The sequence below is a fragment of the Physeter macrocephalus genome, chromosome 13 (genome assembly GCF_002837175.3).
Source record: "Physeter macrocephalus isolate SW-GA chromosome 13, ASM283717v5, whole genome shotgun sequence".
Lineage (NCBI taxonomy): Eukaryota > Metazoa > Chordata > Mammalia > Artiodactyla > Physeteridae > Physeter > Physeter macrocephalus.
In genome coordinates this window covers 85481376-85503256 of record NC_041226.1, presented here as the reverse complement: position 1 = coordinate 85503256, position 21881 = coordinate 85481376, and the positions used below count along the sequence as shown (strand labels likewise).

The 21881-nt window shown below is 44.9% G+C and overlaps 2 protein-coding genes across 4 annotated transcripts in view; one reads left to right on the top strand and one right to left on the bottom strand.

Moving 5' to 3' along the window:
* Window positions 1-18856, bottom strand: part of DDX31 (DEAD-box helicase 31) — an 87955-nt gene extending 69099 nt beyond the window's left edge. The window contains exons 1-9 of one of the 2 annotated variants that reach the window (XM_055089446.1): window positions 18428-18856; window positions 13358-13614; window positions 13176-13251; window positions 12125-12168; window positions 10744-10814; window positions 9746-9810; window positions 3795-3839; window positions 1958-1999; window positions 1090-1154 (exon numbers count right to left, since the gene is read on the bottom strand). In XM_055089446.1, coding sequence (XP_054945421.1) covers window positions 1090-1154; window positions 1958-1999; window positions 3795-3839; window positions 9746-9810; window positions 10744-10814; window positions 12125-12168; window positions 13176-13251; window positions 13358-13614; window positions 18428-18523 — 761 coding nt within the window. In that variant the 5' untranslated portion in view covers window positions 18524-18856. The remainder of the gene's footprint in view (window positions 1-1089; window positions 1155-1957; window positions 2000-3794; window positions 3840-9745; window positions 9811-10743; window positions 10815-12124; window positions 12169-13175; window positions 13252-13357; window positions 13615-18427) is intronic. The other variant, XM_028497504.2, reaches the window with a different exon arrangement.
* A 336-nt stretch (window positions 18857-19192) lies between these two features.
* The window catches only part of GTF3C4 (general transcription factor IIIC subunit 4), a 24719-nt gene continuing 22030 nt past the window's right edge, over window positions 19193-21881 (top strand). For both annotated transcript variants that reach the window (XR_003682554.2, XM_007101473.4), the window contains exon 1: window positions 19193-19599. Coding sequence is in view for 1 of the 2 variants with exons in the window: in XM_007101473.4 (XP_007101535.1) it covers window positions 19258-19599 (342 nt within the window). In the remaining variant the exon portion in view is untranslated. The remainder of the gene's footprint in view (window positions 19600-21881) is intronic.

Sequence of the window (21881 nt, the reverse complement as noted above, 5' to 3'; positions counted from 1 at the left end):
CTTGCGGTACGCGGGCCTCTCACTGTTGTGGCCTCTCCCGCTGACGAGCACAGGCTCCGGATGCGCAGGCTCAGCGACCATGCCTCACGGGCCCAGCCGCTCCGCGGCATGTGGGATCTTCCCGGACCGGGGCACGAACCCGTGTCCCCTGCATTGGCAGGCGGATTCTCAACCACTGTGCCACCAGGGAAGCCTGAGGAGGTATGATTATCTTTGTTCCTACCGGCAGGAAATCAGATATAATGGCTGGTGCTCCAACAACTATCTAACACTATGAGGAAAGCCTGAAAATGGAAGCTTCACTTAAGTGGCACAAAAAGCCAGAACGAGCCAGGGTCCTCACGCTGGCGCATGCACCATGCCAGCCCCGATGGCTACCGTCACGCTTCTTAAATGTGAAAGAAAAAGAAAAAACTTTCATATTGTTTGCGCCACTGCTGTTGTTAGTTACCGCGGAACCTTACCCTAACCGATACCTGAAGGTTTCAAGTTGAATATTTGCTCCTCAGTTACAGACTACACACATAGTTGAGCATAACTACTAAGCATTAAGCTATAATAAAATAAAAACGTTTTTAAAAGAATGCACAAAATTTGGAATTTACTTCTTGCAACAATTTTCTACTGACACCCATTACCGATTCTAACATAGAATTAGGAATCAATGTATTTGGGTGTAGAAAGCAAGATGCAAAGCATCATGTAGGTTTATAATCTCGTTTCTGTAAAATCAAACAACAAAAATCCCAAATTCCCAATATCCACAAAAGGGAGTCAAGGGGGATGTATCCTTAACAAGGGGGGACCGTGGGTCTCGGGGGCCGGGGGGGGGGCGTTGAGATTTAAGAAGGTAACGAGCTGTTACTGACCACATCAAAAGGGAGCCCCTGGTAGTTTCACCAATATTTTAAAAAATAGCACCGTTTAGAGTGACCGCTCCCCGGGGACTCAATCTGTCCCCACACACTGGGACTAGGAACCATCATCTGAGACAAGGCTCTCCCCAGGCTGAGAAGGGCCAGAGTCTTACTGAAGAGGAAGACAGAACAGACTTTAAAAGGAATTAACAACAAACAAACCTCCCCCTACCTGGCTTTTTCTGATTTTCTCTTCTCTCCTCCCATTAACACTCCAGGCACAATCCAGGTAAATGGCTACAGAAAGACATCAGACCAAAATCAATGCAAAGCCCCATTTACTGCAGAGGCTGATTCCAAATTCCCTTTCCTTAAGGAAGTCGTGAGGGAGGACTCGGCTCTTCATTGCAGGAGGTATTACAGTGCAGACACAATTCCTAGGCCTTGCCATGCCCTTGGATATTAGCAGTAACTTAAATTATACCTATGCAACTAGCTTCCGACACTGTAAGAGAGAAATGTGGGCTTTTTAAGTGATTCAAGTAGCTTCTCTGCCTTTCCCTGTACAGCCTGAACTGAAAACACAATTCAGTAAGTGTACTGCCTTTTTTTTTTCCTTTTTAGTTAAGATCAAACCCAAGTACAACGCTTCCTTACTCCCACTCGTGATAAAAGAAAGGAGAGATCAATTCTCAATCTAATTCGGTGGGCTGGCAGCCTCTGGCTTGGAAGCTTTCTCTCCCTTCTTTCTTAAACAAACCCTACGTGCAGCTTGTTAAGTTGCTTTCACTGGATCACCTTAAGGTTGTACCTGTGTGTCTCTGTAGGTGGCTTGCTAGTGACTGTGACAAACAGATTACAGGACCCGAAGTACCAGGAAACACTAACAATCTCACTAAGCTAGAAATTGGTGATTTGTAAGGTTCAGATCAATAAAAACCTACAAACTGTATCTGGGGTGAGCACAGACATCCAGGGAATACAAGGAAAACGGCAGTAATTCCTAGCTCTTTGAAAATAAAGAAAAGACTGGTATCTTTCTCTTTCCTCAAAAAGTCAGGAAAAAAAAAAGACAAAACTGAACTCATGGCTTGCCTTACCTTAAGCAGTTTCTGGACAGTATCAAAGCTTTGTAGGGCCAGCTGTAAATGTTAAAAAGTTAGAGTTAATGAGCAAGGGCCCTTCGTACCTTTTTATTTCTTTTTTAAAATTTAGACAGTGTAAAGTGATAAGGATCCAACCTTGGACCTCAAGTTAGGATTTTTTTAAAAAAGCCCTGTACACAGAATCTACTTGGGAAATACACCTTGTTCTTAGACTGATTCTGAAAACTGTCAGTCTGGAGCATGTGGCTGGAGACATCATGCCTATTTCTCAGACACACACACAGTGTTCTGTGCTCCCTCTGCTGGCTCGAATCCCAGAGCACCACACAGAAAAGTACAGCTTATGGTACACAAAGACGGAAGGAAATGAAACAGAGCCAACCTGTTTGGAAAGAGAGAGAATGTAGTATGTGTGAAGGGGTAAACCACACAGTGATGCAACAGGCTAGCCTTGGGAACATTACTTTACAGGTGACATGACTATATCCTAAGGCTATGCTGGGGCAGAGCAGTAGCTAAAGACAGAGATGGTCATTTCCCAAGTTTATTAAAGGGGGAAAAAAGGGGCTTCCCTGGTGGCGCAGTGGTTGAGGGTCAGCCTGCCGATGCAGGGGACGCGGGTTCGTGCCCCGGTCCGGGAGGATCCCACATGCCGCAGAGCGGCTGGGCCCCGTGAGCCATGGCCGCTGAGCCTGCGCGTCTGGAGCCTGTGCTCCGCAGCGGGAGAGGCCACAACAGTGAGAGGCCCGCGCACCGCAAAAAAAAAAAAAAAAAAAAAAAGGTGCGGGGGAGAAAAAACCAACAAGCCCAGCGGAAACCAGAGAAAGAGAAAATTAATGTATTGAATAGTTTATAACCATTAACAACCATCAACAAAGCCTCTACATAATCCCTTTATCCAAGGATATATATACAGTTTCCACACGTTTTGTATTCAGGAAGCATCCCAGGGAAGTAGCGAGTTTGCTGCTGTAAAAATTTAAATAGCTCTGTGCCTGCTCCTTCAATGGATAGAGGTGAGACAGGATGCTGCAGGCTGTACAGAAACCTCCATTGTCATGATCGATTCTCTGCAAGGAAGTGATTAGCATTTGATATAGGAAACAGATACCCTAATCTGAAATTGCCTCTGAAGGCAAATAAAATAAATCGGATAGAAGAGATTTCTACCAAGAAAGAAGAAAAACATCAAGAAGCTTAACTTTCAGAAACAAGAAAAATTTTTGGTACAGTAGCTTCTTAAAAAAATAAAAGTTCGGGGCTTCCCTGGTGGCGCAGCGGTTGCGCGTCCGCCTGCCGATGCAGGGGAACCGGGTTCGCGCCCCGGTCTGGGAGGATCCCACATGCCGCGGAGCGGCTGGGCCCGTGAGCCATGGCCGCTGAGCCTGCGCGTCCGGAGCCTGTCCTCCGCAACGGGAGAGGCCACAGCAGAGGGAGGCCCGCATACCACAAAAAAAAATAAATAAATAAATAAATAAAATAAAATAAAAGTTCATTTGTAGGGTCAACTGCTTTTATTTTTTAATTAAGTTGTAAAAGAAAAAAACAACCTACAAAAATGAGATTATTTTAATTCCTTTTATAAGGACAGGAATTTATAGTGTCATTAGTTTTTAGATAACAGAGAAACACTTTCCCAAAACCAAAAAACTTCTGGTTTTCAAAGAGTACTTGAATTTTTCTTCTTGTCAGGAACCAGAAGGATGCTTCCTGGGCAAAGGAAAGGGTGTAGTGATTTGTGCAGCAGGGAGAAAAATGGTAAAACCACTTTTAAATTCAACGATATCACTGAAAGTACTTGCTTAAGTACTCCGAAAGTGGGACTGCTTACCTCTCTTGTTGGCACTAGTATCAGAGCATAGGGGCCGTCACCACGCTGTTGACACAGAAGGAAAGAAATGCCATTAGTTGAATGAATGCAGGTCACAGAGGTCCAGAAGGGGAGATTAAGGGTGGCCACTTGTAAACATCAGGAGCAGTTCATTAAAGAGATAAGCATGCCCACTACCCTCATGATTACACAACATTAACCTAGAAGTTCTGGCCCATGCAATCAGAAAAGACAAAGAAATATGTATAAATCTGGAAAGTAGCAAGTAAAGTTGTCATTATTAGCAGATGATATTTCATCCTAAAAAAAACCCAAAAACCAAAGAAAACAAAAACAACTTAAGAAATCGGGACTTGAGGACTTCCCTGGTGGTGCAGTGGTTAAGAATCCGCCTGCCGATGCAGGGGACACGGGTTTGATCCCTGGTCCAGGAAGATCCCACATGCCGCGGAGCAACTAAGCCCACGTGCCACAACTACTGAGCCTGCGCTCTAGAGCCCGCGAGCACAACTACTGGGCCCACGTGCCACAACTACTGAGCCCGCGTGCCTAGAACCCGTGCTCCGCAACAAGAGAGGCCACCGCAGTGAGAAACCCGCGTACCGCGACGAAGAGTAGCCCCCGCTCGCCACAACTAGAGAAAGCCTGCGTGTAGCAACAAAGACCCAATGCAGACAAAAATAAATAAATTGAATAAATTTTTTTAAAAAAGAAATCACTTGAAAATCTACTACAAAAAAGACAAGTCAACTAGCTGAATACAAAATTAATACAGAAAAATCAACATCCTTCCAACACAGAAAGTTAGATGGAATCACACTTAGAATAGCAAAAAAACAAAAAAGGTTAAAAAAATAAGCTTCACAAAAAATGTACAAAATCTATACAATAAAAAATTTTAAATACCTCTAAGACACATAAAATAAAATGTGAATAAATGGAACAATGTATCCTATTCTTGGATAAGAAGACTCAATATTATAATTAAGCTAATTCCCCCTAAATCAACCCATAAATGTTATGTAATTGTAATAAAAATGCCATGAGCATGCATATTTATGCATATATAAAATATCTAAGACATGCCACAAGTATACATACATATGCATATAAAAAATAATATATATAAGCCAGACAAGCTGACTTCAAAGTTCATATGGAAAAATAAATGTGCAAGAATAATCAAGACATTTCTGAACAACATCAGATGGTAAAAGACAATTTAAATCTACAGTAGTTTTAAAAAATTGATGCTAGCACATAGAGATTACAATAACAAATACAGCCTAGAATAGAATCAAATACATATAGAAAGTCAGAAAATATGATAAGAGGCAATTTATACCAGCAGTGAAAAGATAGATAATTCAAATGTCCTTCTAGAAAAAAAATTAAGTTAGAAAAATAAAGTTGGAATTACGTTGGCCTTTTTACAGATGACACAAAACTCAGAAACTATAAAACTCTGATAAATTTTATTACATAAAACTTTTTAAATTTCAGAATGGAAAAGTCATACCTAAAGAAAATCAGTCAAATGACAACGTGGGGAAAAAAATATGCCACACGTAAGAGAAAGGGCCCATTTCTTAGTTTATAAAGAAGGTTTGTAATTCAATTAAAAATAAAAAGAAAAAAGACTAACAACGCAAATAGAAAAATGGAGAGGGATATAACAGCTAATTTATGGAAATAAGAATTCAAAATATGGCTTTTTAAATGTACGAAAAGATGCTCAACTTTACTCCTAAGAGAAATTCAAATCAAAACTATGATACAATATTTTTCCCCTGTTAAATGAGCAAAAATAAAACAGCCGACGGTGTTGATAAAGGCCCAGGCACACAGGAACTCTTACACACTGTTGGTGGGAATCCAAATTGGTACAACTCCTTTAAAGATCAATTTTGGTATTCCCTACCAAATAAAAATGCAAATTCCACTTACAGGAATTTCTCAAAAAGAGAGACTCACACGTGTGTATAAAGAAGTTGTTTAACTGCTTTGTTTGTAGCAAAACGCTGAACACAATGTAAACTCCACCAATGAGGGAATGACTCAATAATTTATGGTACATACTCACAGTGGAAGACTAGGCAGGCCTTAAAAAAACAAGACGGGTCAACACGGTATTGATGAGAAACCACCCCCAAAACACATTAAGTGAACAAAAGCAAGGCACAGACAATCACGCACAGCAAGCAACCATCTGTGTATCAGACAAACAAAAACTTCAATGAAAGGGGGAGGGGCACTACGTATAGTCAGATTTGCTTTATACGCACAGAATATCCTTGGAAGGGTTAAACAAGAGACGGCGATAAGGACCGTCCCGTCCTGAGAGAAGAACTGGGCCGCTCAGGGCAAGGGGCGGTAGAACGTGCGACTTACTTGTCACTGTATATTTTTTGGTGCTCTTCAAATTTTTTTCACATGTACATTATACCTACAAATAACAGTAACAATAATAGAAGAAAACAAAGTAATCTGACGAGGGCCAGGAAGTCAGCGGAGCCTGGCACCTCCAAAGTGCTCACAGACGCTTAGGGAATGAATCGACGACATTAGTGCAGAAGCTAAGCACAGATTTAGCAGCAAACTAAATTACAAGTATGGTTTTCATATTTTGCATAGGAAACATTTACCCACAAGGAGAAAAGGATTTGGAATTCAAACTACAACCGTCTGTACTCAACATCGACTTTGCGAGACTGCGCTGAAGCCGGGCGAGGAACGGTAAACATGTTAGTACAATGGTATCAACACAGCAGTGTTAGAGATTCTGACATTTCAAAAGGTGTTACTACACAGAGAAGAAGAAAGACCGATCAATTCCTCGCAGGGCAGAAGTGAGTGAGGAAGGATGGATGGGATGTTAAAACAAATCAGAGCCCAAAGGGCTGAAAGTGTGAAAACACAGAAAAGCAGTCCGTTTTCAACCCATCACTAAAGTAACTGGAGACCCTGCTGTGCCCTGAACTTGCTGCTCCCTCCAGATAGGTTTTTTACAGGTCAGATCGGTTTACAGTGAACTCCAAGGGCCTGTACTGAGCATCACTTGAAATAAGTGAATTAAATTTGGGCTTGTTAAATCGTCTCTACAGAATATTCCAATCTTTAATAGAACAAGCTGTTATTGATATTAAAACATACTTGAGTAAATAAGAACGACATGGTTGGTTAATGCTCTGAATCTAAGCGATTCAGAACACTGCCCTTCAAAGCAGCCACACGTCCCTGTTGCTGACGGCGACGGCGGAGACTTAGCGAGCAGGTACTATCACCACCAGGCGCTTGGAAGCAGGTCTCAACTCTCCCCGTGCGCTGACTCCCTGAACCCTCCTGGCAACCCCAGGACCCAGGCACCGCCGTGATCCCCCACGAGGCACGCAAGGATGAGGTGAAGTGCTAACGTCACGCTCAGACCCAGGATCTGAGCAGAGCCCCCGCCATGCTGTCCACCTGAGGAATGTAATCGCATGTCTCCTGTCCTCCGTTCACGGATCCAGCAAATGAGACAGCTGGGCCAGAACTGTAGGACCCACGCCAGATCAAATACACGTCCAAACTCTGCAACTTTCCAGGAAGAAAAAACCCTCTACTAGAAGTTCTCCTGGAGTATCTAAACGGATGAGACTTTCCCACACTGGTCTACTAATTCACATTTCTTCTCTAACCTACACCGGGTACGATGCTAAGGCCCTTGTATGAACCACCGCACTGCAAAGTGCCCAATGGAAGAAAACATCACTCACCTGCAGGAAACAGAATTCTCACTCACTCACCTCAGAGAAAACAGGCGCTATTTTGAAAACTATCTTTCGCATCTTTGTGTGTGTACACACATATATATATGTATATATATAATTTTTAGTTATGAAATTGGAGTCATATTATACATACTGTTTTATAACCTGCCTTTTTAACATGGCAAGAATGCCTGTCAAGTTCACAAACAGTAACTGAAGAAAACAGCACTTTTAATAACTATATAAGGTTCCACCATTTGGATGATTGTGTAGGATTTATTGATTTAAAAATCATTTAAATAAAGTTTAAATAACATTTAAACGTATTCATTCTGAAATAATTTGGGGCTTACAAAAAATTGCACAAATAGTTCAAAGAACTCCCTTACACCCTTCTCCCAGCTTCCCTATACGATATTGATTCTCAAAATCACAGTACAATGATCAAACAGGAAACTAACATTGATTCACTACCATCAGTTAATCTATAGGCCTTATTCAAAGTTCGTTAACTGACCTATTAACATGCCTTTTCCAGACTAAGACCCAATTCAGGACCACGCAGCATTTAGTTGTCATGACTCCTTCGTCTCTTTTACTCTGGGGTAGCTCTTTAGTATTTCTTTGTCTTTTGTGACCTTAATACTTTTGAAGAGTACTGGCCAGTCACTCTGTAGAATGTCCTTTGATTTGGCTTTGTCTGATGTTTATGGTTAAATTAGAGTTGTGCATTTTGGGCAAGAAAACCAGAGAAATACTGTTTCATCCTTCGTGCACCTATCAGGAGACACATTAGGCCAACACATCCCGGCACTGGTGAGGCCCCATCCAACCACTTGGTTAAGGTAGCATCAGCCAGGCTTCCCCACTGTAAAGTTACCATTTTTTTCCTGTATCTTCTGGATACATACTTTGAGACTGTAAATATCCCATTTTCATCACACTTTAATCCACTCATTTTAGCATCTCTGATGATTCCTGTGTCATTTGCCAAATGATGATGCCCTACAAGTATTCACTGGAATTCTAGTATAAGGAAGGGCTTTCCCTCGTCCCACCTATTTATTCAATAATTCATTTATATCAGCTTGGACTCAATAGGTATTTGTTTTAGACTGTGGGCTGTTAATCCAACACCATCATTATTTATTTTGTCATTCAAATAACAGGCAGGCTCAATACACATCTAATTCTGCATGTCCCAGCTGAGGAAAAAGTAACCAACTAGCTCGTCATCTGTTTGTGAACCCATCTCTCTTCCTATTTCTGATCTCACTGTTTCCTCTCAACTGAGAATAACCAGGGTGTATTTGTGAGATTCTGGGCTGGGTTTTGAGATGACACCTATGCCTACGGAACATGGCAGTCACACGGCCTCCTAGGGGACCATTCCAAGGAACCCAGTTCTGGCCCCTCTGGCCCAGGTGCTAAGTGTGTTTCGCAACTAAAGATAAGTCCTAGAAAATACTAAATACAAGGCGGCCCAACTGTCACACCTGCTAATTGGGTACTTATTTTCACTTCTACTATTCATGACAAACCACTGTTTTCAATCCAATGTTCACCTTTCTCAGTCAGAAGAGCTTGGCCTCTGGAGCCAAAGAGAATGGAGGTGGAAACCCAGTTCCACAATCACTGCCCACACGGCCTTAGGAAGTTATTTAAGTTCCTCAAGCCTCCTTTTTTTTTTTTCTTTTTTTTTTTAAATCAAGGTAATAGTAGTACCTTCCAACTCAGTGGGACTGGGGTAGTTAGAGAGTCAAGAAGACAACACAAGCAAAGCATTCGGCACGATGTCTGACACAGGGGGAGCATCTTACAAACATTCCCTATTAGAACTACTAGGATGACTGTTACATTTGTTTATATTTATTCTATTCCACTCTGAGCACGGTCTTCAGATGCAACATGCTTATGTAATAAATGAACTAAAAAGAGGCAGGAAAACAAAGCTAAGTGAAAAGATTCTTTTGGTCCCAATATTACTGCTTTGGTTCAGTTTGATGGCTTCTTATGCACTGTGAACAATAACAGAAAAACATACTTTCTTTTCTATTTTTTTCTTTTTTTGGCCACGCCACGTGGCTTGCAGGAGCTTAGTTCCCCGACCAGGGATTGAACCCAGGCCCTCGGCAGTGAACGTGCCGAGTCCTAATCACTGGACTGCCAGGGAATTCCCAGAAAAACACACTTTCTACTCACCTGTATTTTGGGTTTCATTGCTTGAAGAGACTGGACCACAGGGATGCAATAGGCAAGAGTTTTACCTTTTAAAAAAGTACAAGAGCAAAATCAAAATCACAGAGCCTGTAGATGTCAGAAAACCAAAGACAGTAAACAAACCGGCGCTGCTACCTTTGGGCCGTCCTGCAGTCTGGGGCCAGGAAAAGAGCGCTCACGTGCAGGTGGAAACGGAAGTCACCTGTCTGTCACAACTCCTAGCTCTGCTTTGTAAATTCACTACTTCTAACAAACCTGCACCTTCAGCTCCTTTAACGTCTAACAAGGGAGACAATGATACATTTCCGAGGTCACACAGAAGCTCAACTCAATGACTGTCCCTAGAAACTAGAAAACTCCCTCTCTGGGGTCACCTCAACCTCTCAAAGGGGCTTCCGTGGTCAAGTTAAGTGTCTTCTGTGGTGCTTTCGTGGTGAGGAGCCAGCCAGTCTGAAACCCCAGAGCTGGCCTCTAAAGATGGCAAAAACTCTGGGCTTCCACCCACCTGAAAGGTGGCTGAGCTGGGGGAGCAGAGACTAGCTGACCTGCCACTAAGAGCACAAGAGGGTCAGAAGAGCAAGTCCAGACTGTTCTGGAACACACCAGAACGGTGTTCCGTGTTCTAGCAAAACAACTAGCATCCGATCAGCGTGTGCTCACAGCAAGACTCTTTTAATACCAGAAGGAAACAGTCATCGCCCACTGGAGTGAAGACAGGCAGCTGTGGCCACAGACAGATGGTGGGACCAGGCAAAGCCCTGAGATGGGCTCTGAGAAATGATAGCGGACTTAACTCCTTCCTGATCCTTCCTGATCACGGGCCCCACTGATCATCCCCTTCCTTTCAGGGCTCTAATCAGAAGCAAGCGTGGCCGCCCCTCCCCCAAACCAAACGAAGCAGCCACCACCACGACAGACACCTCACTACACAACCCACCACACGACCGTGGAGGAAGGGCAGAAGTCAAATGGCAACTGACCTGAGCCCGTCTGGGATCTCACGAGAGCATCTCTGCCTTCCAGCAACACAGGGATACTCTGCTTCTGAACGCTTGGGCCGCCCAAAAGAAAGAGCACATGATTATCTATAAAGTCCCACCTGCCCGTGTTTACACGCAGAGATGCAAGATACACAAAATGCAATGACCCCAGGCTCTGTCACCTGCCGCCTCAGAGGTTACCTAAACAGTCACGGGAAGGGCTCAGAAACCTTTGATGGTTAGAAGAATAAAACCTCAGTTAAATTTTTGGAACTTTTGGGGCTGCAAACGTTGAGGCAAGCCAGAGATTGGCCGTTCTATTAGACTACTTCAAAAGAAAAATGGGACAGGCGTGCTGACAAGCTGGAGCCACCACAAAAGCACGTCACACACTCTCCTGCCTTCTGAACCAGGGAATATGAAACAATAAAACATTATGGAAGGATTCCCAAGCAGAAGAGTGAAAGGAAGCTTGTGAGCCACGCAGACAGCCAGGAACTGCTGCCCGTTCTCTAGAAAACCAAATATGACTGCTACGGACACAGTAAGATGTGTGTCCACGTGTGTATTCAAAAAGAAACAACTAAAACAACAAAGTCCTACTGTACAGCACAGGGAACTATATTCGATATCCCATGAAAAACCACAATGGAAAAGAATATGAAAAAGAATACATATGTATAACTGAATCACTTTGCTGCGCAGCAGAAATTAACACAACGTTGTAAATCAACTATACTTCAATAAAATAAAATAAACCAAAAGGGTATGGAAATCACTTACATTTGGTTGATAAAACCGAACAAAAAAATAAGAAAGGGGTTCCTTATTTTATTCTTTGATACTCTTATTAATGTTTACTTCTAAGTGAAAGGTGACTTATTAAAATGTACAGAAGCATACATACTCAAAGAGAGGGGGTCATCTCTGCCCCACGCCTGTCACCACTCCATTTCTGTTTTCCAGGAGTTGTCACTAACATTTTAAAACTTTTTTCAGCATCCCATTATATCCAGCTAAGTATTTACTCCTATCTTGTAGCTGACTCTAATTCTTACTACTAAGAAACGCCAAGATAAATTCTGTATTCTAGACAAGTTATTTTCAGGAAGCGCAGACAACGGTGGGATCTCATGCAGACCATCTTCTGGACCAGAGATCTCTTACAGTTTAGAGCTGAGGGCAGAAGGGGACGGAGACCCAGTCCTTCCATCTTCCAGGTGGGGAAGCTGAGCGGCTACCAAGCCCTCGAGGGTCAATAATCGGGCCTGTTCTCTAATGCCAAGACACGAGTTTTGCTGTCCTTCGCAGACAATTCAGATTTCATCTGTTTATACCCACTTAAATCCTGAGAAAATCAAGACTGACCCAGAGCTCTTACCTGGTCATACTAGACATTTTTAAGACCGTATTTATTGTGGAAATCTAAGAGAAAAGACAAAAACAAAAAACAAAAAACCTTTTCTTTAACAAATTTTTTGGTGCAAATATATTTAATGCAAATAAGGATGCAAAAAAGGGGAAAATACTGGGGTACAAATGGATGACCACGATCAAATCAAGTTCCTCTAACCCAGTGGTTCTCAACTGGGGGTGGTTCTGAGCACTGCCTCCCCCGGACCTCCCAATGTCTGGAGAAATCGTTGGTTGTTACAACTGGGGGTGGGGACGCTACTGGCATTAAGTGAGTAGAGGCACAGAACGCTGCCATACATCCCGCCACGCACGGGGCAGCCCCGTGACACAGAGTCCCCATCCCCAGACGTGCACGGTACCAAGGCTGGGAAACCCCACTCCAACCTGTAGGTGAGAAAGCAAGTATAGGTAACCCACCCGAAAGAAGGAGTAGGTAAGCCATGACCATATGAGCCAAGGAAATCCAGACTCCCTAAAAGTGAATGTATGCTTCCCACCTTACTCATAAATAAGGCTGGAACACTCATTCATGGTGTTGTTGTTGCTGTTTTTGGAGTGTCCATTTGTTTGTAGCAAATGCATGTTTAAAGAGCCCCTTCTTCCTTCAATTCTTTATAACCCCCTTAACAGCAAGATGCCAGTTCAGTTCCCTCTCCTAGGGTCCCTGTGACATCAGCCACCCAGAAGAGCCCTGATGTCGTTATCTATCCAGTAATTATGAGGTGGATTTCAAGTTCGATATGTGGAGTCTCAGTCCTAAAGTGAATTAGGTGAGGAAAGTCTTTAGAGTTCTTTAAAAAAAAAGCAGGAGTGGGGTGGGGACAGTGAACAGACTCCTAAGCTCATGTGAACGGTCCTGGAAGAGCATCTTATCAATCTGAGTTCATCCAGGTAACTTGACGCAAAAATAACCATTCTTTGATTTTTTTTTCTTCCTAGAACTATCATTTCACAGACATTCTGAATGAACAGACCAAAAAAATCAACACACCAATAAAACATGGAGGGATACTTACTAGATGTGGGTGGAGGTCCAGGGCTTGAAAAGCATCTGAAGTGAACACTTTTTCTTGCACCTGCTTTACTACAGGTCTGCAAATGACGAACAAGACGTGGGCATCAGTTCCAAGAAACAAAGAAAAAGGCAGAAGACACTTAATTCCTTTTATTCTCGAAGGGTGTCTACACGTGGACATACCTGTGGAGTTCTGGAATCTCAGGGTTGTTTTTAAACAGGGATGACGTCTTAATGCCCGGTTTCCGTTCCTGGTTTCCATCACTCGCACCAGCTGAAGACCTCTTGGAAGAAAACGTTTTCTGTGCCTTCCCCTTAGAAGTCCTTGGAGTTTCTTTAGCAGCAGTTTTCTTGGCCGGGAGAAATGATGTTTCACTCCTCCGTTTCGCTGGCGGAGCCTCACTGGACGCTTGGTATTTTCTCCTGGTGCCTGCTGCTTGCTGCATCGTTCCCAAAAGGAAAGAGCGACAGGAGGTGCGTGAGTCCATGAAAACAGACCTCAGAGTGAAACCTGCTGCCCACAGAATCGCATCTCTCCCTGCAGAGATCGTTACGCCCCGTACGTCAAGCAACAGTTTAGGGTCTGCAATCAGGTTCTTTGACTCAGCCCTTTTTTTTCCCCCAAAAAGGCACAAAAACACCCCCCACAAACCTCAGCTGATCCATCTACTAGACCTCACCAATCATCTTAACCTTCAACTCCACCAAGATAATCAAGAAGGGAGAAACATTTTTCAGGGTGAATTTTAACAAATGGAGTCTGTTTGCAGGGAGGAGAGGACCCACCTCGTGAAGTGTGCAAGCTATGTCAATCCAAATCTCTAGGAATCCACATACACGACAAGAACAAGGAAGAGGGGAAATGAATCTTTTCTCTTGCCACCGACAAAGTCCATCGGTGACTACACGTGAGATGCTGCATCCCAGCTTATGCCCCGGAAGCGAAACCTTCGTTACCGCTCTACCCCAGAGCGCCTGGGTCTCTGTCATTCTCTGCCCTCAAGCTGCTCACTCAGATTCAGATGGCTTGGAGACGATTCCTCCTCCCAGTTTCCATTCCAAATGAGAATTCAGCTCCACCCATCACCTCTATCACAATTACTTCCAGCTCTCCTCGCCTTTCCATTCCCTGTCTGACCGCCGATTACAGGCTACAATATGAGACACTTCCTTGCCTGTTGCTTCTCGTTTCCGTAACGTCAATGTTGTTACATGTATGATGTCCAAACTTCCCCCTAGGAGAAGTTCATCCAACTCCTCTATTTTCCTTGGCCTTCTCTTCCAATTTACATTACGCATGAATATAAAAACATCCTGTGAGTAGCTAGGAATTGTTATTCCGGAGTTCTGGTTTCTCTTGGAATATGTTATTTTCCTCTTGGCTTGAAATCATGACTTCTGTGTACACGTCAGCTTGCTTTAGCCATGACTGTCAGCTTTTGACTAACCTAGCAATAACAATAGTTCTTTGCTCCTGGCAACCCTAAGGGCTCCTATAGCTAAGTAATTTGATACACACAACTTCAAATATTTAGTATTAATATTTAGTATTAATGAAGTAGGTACTGACCTGCTTCATTTTACAAATTTTACAAATTTATTCTTACAAAGTCCCAAATTTTCAGACTAAAAACAGATGAAGTCAAGTTTCAGGTCTCTTGAATCATTTGTAAGATGGAATGAAATGTGCAGATCTTACCTGGTTTACAGACCCACAGGCTCTTGGGGCACAAAAAGGCCCAAAGGCCTCTCCCCGCCAATGCATGTGTGGACTTCCCATCACCAGACCCCCTGACAGGTGGGCCTGCAGCTCCTGCCTGCACCTCCTCCTACTGTTCTCCATCCCATGAGGCAGCCCATTCTGTCCCCAACCAAGGGGACAGGGGCTGGGAAGCTGTTTCTGACATTCAGGCAAGACCTGTCTCCTGGAAGATCCATCTACTAGTTTGCAGTTTGCTCTCTGCAGCAACTCTTGGATGTAACATTCCTTCATTCATCACAGAACTCCTCTTTTTCCTCCTTCTTTGGACTAAATATCCCAAACAGGACACAAACTTTAGATCCCTTACCATCCCGGTCACTCTTTATTCCCATGTCAACTTCTCTCCAAAAGGCAAGTGTTCCGAGTTAAGCGCAGTATCAGGCAGGCTTTCCATTGCTCGGCTAAAATTGAAAATGTGTAATGCGAGCTACAAAGCCCTTTAGAATCTAACCTCTGCCCATCTCACCAGTCGCAGCTTTACCCTCTGCCGTCCTGGACTTCCTTAAATTCCTAGAATGTACCAAGCTCCTTCTCTTCTCAGAGCCTTTGCACATGTTACTCCTACACCCATGTCCCCAGCCCTCCCCTCATACTCATCCTTCAGATCTAGGGCTACCTGCTACGTCCTCAGAAGAGCCTTTCCTGACCTCTTCTCTCCACCTGTCAAACCAGGGTGCCTGTTCTTGGCTCTCCTGGCACCCTTATTCTCCTTTGCAGCACTCAGTGAAATAATAAATATAGCACGTAACTCATTGTGTGATGTCTGTCTTCCCCATTAGATTGGAAGAAATGTACAAGCCTGTCCCAGATAGCACTGAATCCCCTGCACAGGACCACGTCTGGCACAAAGTAAGTGCTCAATAAATAATTGTAAGATTAATGAATAACACGTGATGGAATTATCCTTTTCCGTGATCTGGATCTATTCTACTTGTTAGTTCCCCCGCACCCCACCAACACCCACAACACTTTCATTTAAAAAACTGACCACCGTCAAGTAGCTTGGTTCTGAAGATACAAAGATTAGACAAGCCCTTGAAGAAGTCACAGACTAGTGGAAGAGACAAAAGTGTAAAATTGCAAATCCAAACCTATATTTGTACTACAGAAGAGGTATGGACAAAGGGTTATTGGGGCACAAAACATGAAGTAAGACTACCATGGCCCACAGCGCGGGGAAGGGAGGCAAAGATACAGGAATGCTTCATGAGGTGGCATTTGAGCAGAGAAGAGCAGGGACACATCTGGTTCTTCTAAAAATAAGCAAGTCCCTGAGTCTGCTCCCCCACCTGCATAATGAGGGGTTTATGGCAGGTGACCTCTACGGTCCATCCCGCCCTCACAGTCTACATGCCATGTCTTTGATATGAATAAACATATTCAGTAGTTACTATACACCAGGGAATATGCTAAATACTGACATGAATGATGTCATCTATCCATAGGGTACTGGCATCATCCCATTTTAAGAAAAGAACATGGAGGCAGAGAAGAGAGGTAATCTGCCCCAGGATCACTGAGGGATCAAGGCTTTGCCCAGACACTAGTTCCACGCCCTGGGTACCTAACAACAATGCTACAACACCATCTAGTATATGTATCCTGTTTGGTTAGAAAATGTATCCTGTTTGGTTAGAAAATGTATCCTGTTTGGTTAGAAAACATCATGTATAGTTTGATCCCAATTTTGTTCTGCTTGTTTTCCAGAAGGATATATACCACGATGTTACCCAGCGTTATCTCTAAGTATGACAATCATGGGTGGGTTTTGGTTTTTTTTAAAATCTACTTTCCAAATTTCCTACAATAAATTTGTATTTTTTTCTTTTCTTTTTTTTTTTTTCGAAAAAACATTCTGCATAGCATTAAATAGAGAATAATTTAAGCTGTCAAGGTCTTTCCAAGTCCAGTGTATGAGCTACTCAACCCAAATTCAGGTTACTAGCAAATTTGATCAGCATATACATAATTCTCATTCAAGGCGTAAACAAAAATGTAGGTGCAGACAAGGCCACTGCACACAGTTACCATCACCTGATTAATATGCTTCTGACACAGTGGTTCAAGCAATCATAAAACTTACATTTATTTATCCAACTCACTCCACAAAGCATTACTAAGTGCTTTCTATGGGTTAGTTACTAGGCACGTACATGGCACAAGCACCCTACTGACCTGATGTAGCAATTCTATTACCCAAAATGGAGCCAACATGACTTTTTTTTTTTTAAACAGTTGACATGTATTAAGTGCTCCCATGGGCCAGAAAACGTACGGAGTCTTTATGTATATTATCTCATTTAAGCTTCATAATAGCCTTATATGAAGCAGAAATTATTGTTCTCATTTTACGCATAGGAAAAGTGAGGATCAGAGAGGTGAAGTAATTTCTTCAAGGTCACAGAGCTACCATGTTGCAAGGTCAAATCCCAGGTCTGTCCCACTCCAAATTCCACGTTCCCAGTTGGCTCTTTGGTACTGATACTTCCCCGCCCCCTCGGCATAGATGCAGCTACAACATCACCCAGCTGAAAAGTCCTTACAAGCCTCTAAATCCTGAAGTTGATTATCACTAAAAAAAATCTGGACAATAATCCAGACAGTGGGTATGAGCTGATGTGAGCTTATATGAACTCAAGGAGTTCCAGCGTCACCACATTGGTTGAAAGGAACTGAACCGAACTTCGGCAATTTCTCAATGGCATTAAGTGATGCTTGTTCGAGAACCACCCCCCAGCCACACACACACACACACACACACTCAATGGCATTAAGTGATGCTTGTTCGAGAACCACCCCCCAGCCACACACACACACCACACACTTTCCTTGGCACCAAACTGTAACCTTCCTGGTCACTAAGGCAACATGATTTTCCAACAGATTTCTGCCCTGCAGCCCTCGTCTTTCCTAGGAGCTAAGTCAACCATCCTAAACTAATTTTCAGCTCTGGCTTGGGTTAAATTTAAGGCATCTTTTTCTCACCTAATGAGGGGATTATATTGATGAGCTGTATTTTCTTTTCCCCCTTCACTGCACGTGGATGAAAATACACCCCAGTTTCGAAAACTCTTCAAAGAAATTTCTAGTCTCCAGTCCTCATTCCCGAAACAAACGACCCTTAGAGCCGAGGAAAGTGCGGCTGAAAGAAGTTTAGAGATGCGCTTGGTAAGTGACAAGCTGAGCCTCTCGCGCGAGCGTCAGTTCCTAACTTCTCCGAGTGACAGTCTCAGATCCCTGCCTCCAACTAGCAGCCCGCGCCAGCTCCCGCCCGTCTACACCCGCTCCGCTCCCTCCAAGAACGTCTCCGCAGAATGGTGTCCCGGCCTCAGACACGTGTTGCTCAGCGACTCCTCCAGGAGCTGCCCGATATCTGACTTTCCCCTCTTAACTCCGCAAGTAATTCGAACCCCGACCGAGAGGCAAGGCGGTAGGTCCCGGCGCGCCGCGGCCCCGGGTGCGAACGAATCCAAAACCGGGTCAGAACTCACCTGCCTCGACTGGGCTGGATGGGGTCTGGAGGACGTCGTGGGGACTGCGGCCCGGGACTCGGGAACGTGGGGAAGCACTCCGTCGGCTGCTGCCATGCCGGCAGAGAGGCGAGTCGAGACCTCGCGAACCGGGACCGCCACTCCGCTCGCTCGGACCCACGTGAGACGTGCGCGAGGACCCCGCGTAGCTGCCCCGCCGGGTCCTGCGCCCGCCCGCCTTCCGCGTCCAGAAGAGCTCGCGAATACACGGCCCCGCACCACTAGAGACCGAAGCCGCGGCCCCGGGGCACCAGGGCGAGGCGGCGGCCCCGTTTGGCGTCCCTTGTGGCTTGGCCTATGGCAGGGGGTGTCAAGTCACACTCAACCCCACAGTTCATGCCGTGCAGTTCTTTGAATTCCTTTGAAAAATAAGAGGCGTGCCCCATCGAACGAATGTTTCCTTCCTTTGCCGCCGGGTTAACTGTTCCCTCAGCACCTTAGTTGCCCCGGGAGGTTCCTAAAAGGGCTTGGGGATTGGTCACGCCGCGGCGGGGGCGGAGGGGGGGGGTCGTCCCTGCCCCTCGCCCACCCGCTGTCTAGCTCAAGCGCTTCTGTCCGGCCAGCAGAGAAGTAGCGTTTTTTTTTTTTTACAGGCAGCGCCTTGGCCACCTGGCAGGGCTGGGTCGCCTAGCAACGGCGGGGTCCTTCCTGGCTCGGCGGCGCTCGGGGCCTGAGGGGAGAAAAACGCAGCTGAGGGCGCTGGGGGCCGGCGGCCGCGGTGCGGGAGGCGGCAACGGGACGGTGACGCGCGGTTGGCGCGCCCGGGGTCCGACTTCTGCATCCGAGGAGAGATGAATACGGCCAAGGCCCGGGAGGGGCCCGCGGCCGGCCGGCCTGCGCCACCCGAGGAGAAGGAGGGCGAGGCGGGCGGGAAGGAGCCGGGGGCGGACGCGGCCCCCGGGCCCAGCGCCGCGTTCCGCCTCCTGGTGACTCGGCGGGAACCGGCGGTGAAGCTGCAGTATGCGGTGAGCGGCCTGGAGCCGCTGGCGTGGTCCGAGGACCACCGCGTGTCCGTGTCCACGGCCCGCAGCATCGCTGTGCTGGAGCTCATCTGCGACGTGCACAACCCGGGCCAGGACCTGGTTATCCACCGCACCTCGGTGTCTGCGCCTCTCAACAGCTGCTTCCTCAAAGTAAGTCATCCCCGGGCCGCAGCCCTGGGGTCTCTAACTGCTCCCCTCCCGCGGCCGCGTCACGGGTCCCTGGGGAATCCCGGCCCACGCCTAGTCCGGGGATTCCCCTCCTCGCCTCCCGCGCTTAGGGTCACGGTAGCTTAAAAAACAAACAAAAAACCGTCCAGACGTTTACGCCTGATTTCCCGGCTCACCCATCCACTCCCGACGCACACACACCCGCACACATCTCGGAAGGTCCCTCTCGGAGCCAGGTTTTCCCTTTGCCCCAGCGTCTGGCCGGCTGCCGGCGCCGATTTCTTTCCTTGGTGCTTTCTGAGGCTCCACCCCCTGTTGACCCAACCCCAGACCTGCCTCTACCGTTGCTCCTATTGTCTGGGGCTTGCTCCCCGAGGCCTTTGGCTGGCTTTGTTTACTGTGTTGTGCCTTCCTCTTGCGCCTCTTTTGCTTTGTAGGAGAAAAATTGGTTCTTTCCATTGTCTTAACTGTTTCAGTGACTTTATTATGAATGGTCCTTGCTTCTCATCTTGCGCAGATGGATAAATACTGGATGTCGGGGTTAGTACTCCAGTTTTCTTCAATAACTAAGAGGCTTTGGGATGTAGAACGAAAGATAAAGCCTCTGGAAAATAAGTGCAGTTCTTAAACTTAAAGCCCGAGATCTCCGTGTAAATTTAGTGCTTTCGGCTTCATATTAACTAAGTTTGCCTTCAGAACTTTAGGGCTCCTGAAGTTTTATTGTTCTATCATCACCATTTGTAAGTTTTTTTTTTTTTTTAGGTAGTAAGTCGTATTGTTCATTTTAGTTGTTTAAAAGTATTAAAACTTTTGCTGTTTCTTTTATAGATCTGTATGCATATATGTGACAATCAAAGTGTATATTCATTCTTTCAACACATTTTTGAATACCACTATGTATCAGCTAGGCACCAATCTAGGTTCTGGAAGTAAAGCATTGTACAAAACAAATTCCCTGTCCTCATGGAGCTTACCTTCTTTTTGCGAGTCGTGAACAAATAACAATGTAATAATAGGTAGTGATAAACGTTGTAAGGATATGTATCTATATAAAGAGAACGTATTTTTGTGAACTTGAAGTGTTTTTTAAAAAAACTCTTACTCTGCACAGCCATTTAACATAGGAATCACTAACTGGGTAGGGTACAGGGAACCCACACCACTTTTTAGGATACTTAATCCAAGTTTGAAGCTGATAATTTGATGTTGAATTGGATCATTGGTAAACCTGTATGACTAAGCCTTCTAAGATCTTGGGCAAGATGTGAACAAATTGATTCAAGTACAACCAATCAGGTGGATAGATGTTCTTAATGCTACCGAACTGAGAAGCACTCAAGGAGGGAGGCAGAACAAAGGGGTTTTAAAAGGTGTATCCTCTGGTGAAAAGAAACTTACTGTTGCGGAGGATGTTCATATGCACATCAGCTAGAGAAAATCTTAAGTGTGTGTCTCAATAAGGTAGAGATTTAATACTTTAGCAGAGAAAATTTAAAGAAAGGAAGGAATAGTGAAGCAAGATACTTTTATCAGGGAAGGTTATTTGGTGGTGACTCTGCAGCAGACCTAAAAAAAGGTAGGGTCTGGGTTGTAAGAAGTCCTCCGGCGGAAAGGGTCATCCAGATGGCAGGAATGAGGTGCCCATCTCACACACATACATGTAAATCATGAGCATAACTTGCTGCCGTTTGTGTAAATAATGATGGGTCAACAGTTGAGTTCAAGTAGCTTTCCTAGAGAGTCAGAGGAAGTAAAGTGAGGCCAATTTGGGAACTTTGAAGGTCAGTCTGAGATGGTTGACTTCAATCTAGGAAGGCCTAAAGTGCTGTTACAATATCATAGACGTGGACTGATCTGGTGTGGTTCAGGAATATGAATCTGGCTGGCCTAGAGGCAAGTAGATGATTGTTGGGGTCAGTATAAAACAGGGGTTAAGAGATTGCACTTTGGCACCAGATAGCAAGATAGGCCTATCTATAAAAGGAGGATAATAAAACCTACCTTGTTTAGAATTTTTGGAAGATTCAGTTAAATATATATTTATATACGTACATACATACACATGTGTAATTACTTAGCACAGTTCCTGGCACACTATAAATGCTCAATTTAAAAATTAGTCATACGTGGGCTTCCCTGGTGGCGCAGTGGTTGAGAGTCCGCCTGCCGATGCAGGGGACGCGGGTTCGTGCCCCGGTCCGGGAAGGTCCCACGTGCCGCGGAGCGGCTGGGCTCGTGAGCCATGGCCGCTGAGCCTGCGCGTG